Below are 4,427 nucleotides of genomic sequence, written 5' to 3'. Positions count from 1 at the left end.
ATAGCTTCCAAAATGCAGAATTCACCGTTATCTATTTATAAATACCTTTTATTGTATTTATCATATTATATATTTAAGTGGAAGATTTTGGGGGATTTGAGAGTTTATTTGGACAAACAGGACACTTTAAGATCTCACCTTGGTTTGAGAAAACTTGGATTTGCCATTTTTACACACATTTCACAAACTAAAACATGATTAGCAACAGATTAAGTGGCCATATTTAAATGAACTCAACAGCTGGATTTATAAAATTTCAACATCTGTTTGTTCCCACCTTTCTTTAACGGATTACTGTGATATTTGAACACTGATGACACTGAACACAAATACAGATGAAATTAGCATTACAAGATTAAAGTTCTTTTATTTGAACGGAAGAACAACAAAAACATAGCAACTAACAATTTACAGCAAACATTTTCAGTCCTTAACATGCCGATCCAAACAATCACCAGTCACCGTGCTTCCCAGTGTTGGAAATTTAAAGAAAATAACAACAATCATAATCATGAAAGATTAAGCTAGTGTCATCTTTCACTGGACACCAGGTGTAAAGTCAAGCCTAGTGGGCTGGAGCTTAGAGTGGAACAAATCTAGTATCTTTATAACTCTCGGCTGCTTGACCTTCCACCAGGGCAACACCGCATGACTGCAACATTACTTCTTGCCAAATCTCTGGGGCACGGCCATACTCCAGATCTGACCGGGGGCAGCCTCCCAGTCACGGGAATGCATCTGATCCTCCAGCACAACCTGCCCTCTGGAACTGCGGCCAAATCTGTGACGGGAAAAGCACCAAGAGTGGGAATTATTTCAATTAATTCAACTCCAAACTATGATTTTAGATAAATAAACATCTGTAAACGCAGACCAGAAAATACAAAATATTGATGTTGATGTTGTGATCGTAGCTGGGCCTCAGTTACATTTGAGCTTGAAGGGCTGTTACAGAGGAAGGTCGCTTGAAGATGAGACCAGTTTAATGAACCCAGCTTTGCCATAAGAATCGTTTTGACTGTGAATGATTTTTACAAATGGACATTTCAAGTACATAATGGGTCATTTTGATCTTTTAAAATTCAGATATGGAAAGTAGTTGCAAATGGCTAAATGGATTTTCCTCTTCCTGTCTTCCAGTACACGGTGCGATCTACTGTATATCATAATCCCTTTTAATAGTTACAAACTACCCACATGGTGTATTTTTGAAGAAAGAATGGGTAAAAAATGATTTGATGACAAGCCCAAACTACATCAGTGAACTTCCTATATTAGTGTTTTTCTGTAAACACATCTGATAGGAAAACTTGAAATGTAGATTAATACAGGCGCTGTGATGCCACTGACCTCTGTGGCTGATGGAGGACAGACTCCCTGGCTTCTCTCTGGGCTCCGTGCAGCAGGGCTCTCAGCAATGAAGTCAGCAAGCGATCATCAGTGTCGCTATCTCTGTTTTCACTCTCCTGGAACACACCAGGACACATTTAAGGCTACACAAGCACACACCGTCGTGTCAAACTTTCTTCTTTTTTTTTTTAAATAGAACATGAAGAACATCACAAACTTAAAGGGCTGATGACTCCAAACAGTCTGTCCTACTGTGGCAAAAAGCCTTGAGATGTAGATATTAAGGCACCAAGGCTGAGAGATGTACACGGTGCACACCAAAATATCCATTCGCTTCATTTTATGCAAAGTAAAACCCAGATCTGTCCATCCCTGCATGTCACAAAGAGAAAATCTAGTACTCGTGATCTTCTTGTCCTTTATCTGATTCGCTATCCTGCCCCCGACTATCTGCTCACACCAGAATATATAACAGTGTATTTCACACTGTTGCATGAAGAGGAACACCATCTGAAATCTAAATGGGCTGTGTGATTTATCCTGTCTCATTTGATAAAAGGCTCAAGTCGCATTTACATACAATCCTCTCAGAAAATGTTGGCATGTACCAGAGCAGGCAGTCCATATTTAAATCAGGCACAAAGTATGCATAAAAATCACCACATGTGCTTCAGCGATAGGATTTCAGTTTTAAAGCTTCAAATGATCTTGGACCTGACATAAAATAGACTGTCAACATGTACGTGAAATGAAAATTAACAAGTTTTTCAGTGGTTTGATTGTCTCACCAGCCCCAACAGGCGGTCAGGCATGTTCTCCTCTGAGCTGCCAGGCAAGATGTCATTTTTGTCCAGGCCGGCTTGGATATGAAGAGCGTGACTGACGCCAGCCATCGCCATAATCAGTGCCAGAAGAGTCACTGCTGCAGCTGTGTCCATGTTCTCAGACTCGAGAGGAGGTCAGACAAACACTGATGACAAATATAGAAGAGGAAAGAGAAGAAGATGGCTGTCTAAGCAGACTTGCTAAGAACGAACTTCAGTGCTGGTCACATCCTCAGCGGGTCTTATATACACCTCGTGGTCACTGGCAGGACGTCTCAGGAGAGCTGATGAAAGATGCTACTGTACAACGGGGAACAGGGGACAGGATGGAGGAAGAGCCTTAACTAGGTCCATTTAGCTCGGATCAGGCATTAGTGATGACTTAGCACCAGAGTGTGTTATTATGTGGCCCCCAGGGTCGTGCAGCACAACTTCCAGTTATTAAACAAATAAATCCGTGCAAATGGACCCGGACCCACCCATCCCAAGGTAATGCACAGAGCATATACAATATATAACAGATTAGTCATGTGACTTCAGTTATACAGGAAGAAATTCAAAGCACACACTGTATTCAGAAGAACTGCAACAATTACCAAAAAATATAAATAAATAAAATGCATGCACTCTGGGCCTTGATGTAGCCTCTTAAATCATCTTCTGTATGAAACAAGCTTTCTTTGTAACTACCTGAACTTTAATCCTACTTTCTTCTGATTGGCTGCCCCTGACAAACAGAAGGTTTGAACAGCAGGTGGGTGGAGCTTCTGTGCTCACAGCTAGAGCTGTGGACCTGTGATGACCATATAATGGATCTCCTTTTCATGCACTGTAGATTATTTGCTTTCTCCAAAGCTTTATTGACATGAATGTAAAGTAAACCTTGGGTCAATAATAAGACTCTGGCTCATCAAACCCTTTGCTTACACAGAGTTTTCTTTAACAAGCAGATCAAGGGGTTTTAGGAAGAAGCAAACGATGCCTAAAAATGAAACAATCCATCTGTTAAATGTCAGCTCGCTTCCTTCCATTATCTTTCCAAGTAACACCAGCTTTTTTTTATTAGTGAGAGTGACACTTGCTTTATTAGGGGTACTTGTTCAGTTTAGTGTTGCCTCAGTGTGTGTGTGTGTGTGTGTGCAATAATTAGTCACTTCCACATCACCAGATTTGGCTCATCAAAGTGCCTAATGGGTGACAATCCGCTTAAGCACACACGCACATACAGCCTCTTTTTAACTACCATGGCAACCAGGATGACATCTAATGGAGTCTGAGAGTATTAGTTTTCATTAATGAGATCAGAAGCTTTTGGATTACATGAAAATCAAAGTTACTCACTCTGACTCACAAAAGTGAGTTTATACTGTTTCTAATAAGAGGACAAAAATAAACCCTTGTTTAGTTTTCTGTGATCCCATTGCTCAACCATCCGATCATCCATCCATTTCTTACGTCTATCCCAGCTTTCACAGGGCCAGAGAAAAATAAAACTGTGGTCATACATGAGTTCATGTCTTTTATGCCTTTCACTGGTTTTCCATCAGTGTTTTGGAAATTTTAGGGGGCGTTCAGTGTAAAACATGAGAAGGGCAGTATGGGTCTGAGATCTGTTCCCCAGCAGTGTGTCGATTTTTTTTATTTTTTTATTTAATTTCAGTGTATCTAAAAGCTGCAGAGGTGCAGGGCATGCTGTTTAGCTTAGCATAAATACAAATACAAGCTTCTTCTTCAAGCTAGTAATTAGGCTTCTTTAAGCTTGCTCAGAGCTTATTACTCTGGGTTTTTGTTGCTCTAATAATCACAACATAGCATGATAATAAGAAAGGTAGTTTTTTTTTAAAGTATAGTTACATTTTTTTAAAACTCTGTTTTCACTCTTAATGCTATTAAGCTAAGCTACGGTCCTGCTTCAAGCTCTGTATTTAATTTAGCTCACAGAATTAATACATTTCTCTAAATTGATTGTGTTGTACTTGCACAATAAAACTGGCTATTTTTATTAGTAATACAATTTACTAATTTTATTTCTTACACCAATCCGTCATAATGCAGAGTCAGGTTAGATGCTGGTGAAATACTCTAAAGTATGGATATCATGTTTTCCATAATTTATTTTCTATAAATGTAATACCTAAAAAAAAAAACTATTTAAAAGACTCATATCACTAATGGGTCCGAGTTAAAAATAAACTTGAAAATGATCGTAAGATTTAATGTTCCGTTTTTGACTTTTTTAAATTTATCAGCCAG

The 4,427-nt window shown here is 39.0% G+C and overlaps 1 protein-coding gene across 1 annotated transcript; it reads right to left on the bottom strand.

Annotated features, from left to right (window-relative positions):
• npffl (neuropeptide FF-amide peptide precursor like) lies at nucleotides 1–2,565 on the bottom strand. The gene is made up of 3 exons (XM_005944337.3): nucleotides 2,139–2,565; nucleotides 1,351–1,466; nucleotides 1–781 (listed from the first exon to the last, which is right to left on the bottom strand). Exons 1-3 carry the CDS (start codon nucleotides 2,286–2,288, stop codon nucleotides 661–663), a joined length of 387 nt encoding a protein of 128 aa, XP_005944399.1. The 5' UTR covers nucleotides 2,289–2,565; the 3' UTR covers nucleotides 1–660.
• Between the last annotated feature and the right edge of the window lie 1,862 nt (nucleotides 2,566–4,427).

This window comes from Haplochromis burtoni, unplaced genomic scaffold, assembly GCF_018398535.1.
Source record: "Haplochromis burtoni strain Fernald_Lab_line unplaced genomic scaffold, NCSU_Asbu1 Contig_403, whole genome shotgun sequence".
NCBI classification, from domain to species: domain Eukaryota; kingdom Metazoa; phylum Chordata; class Actinopteri; order Cichliformes; family Cichlidae; genus Haplochromis; species Haplochromis burtoni.
The sequence above is the reverse complement of the archived record's forward strand: the minus strand, read 5'-3'. Positions and strand labels throughout refer to the sequence as shown.

Bases quoted from the DNA above. Each gene is read 5' to 3' on its own strand.
- npffl (XM_005944337.3), bottom strand. From the start codon at position 2,288: ATGGACACAGCTGCAGCAGTGACTCTTCTGGCACTGATTATGGCGATG. The intron at 1,467-2,138 runs GTGAGACAATCA...GGTGTGTTCCAG, and splicing joins CTGACCGCCTGTTGGGGCTG to GAGAGTGAAAACAGAGATAG. The intron at 782-1,350 runs GTCAGTGGCATC...TTCCCGTCACAG, and splicing joins GTCCTCCATCAGCCACAGAG to ATTTGGCCGCAGTTCCAGAG.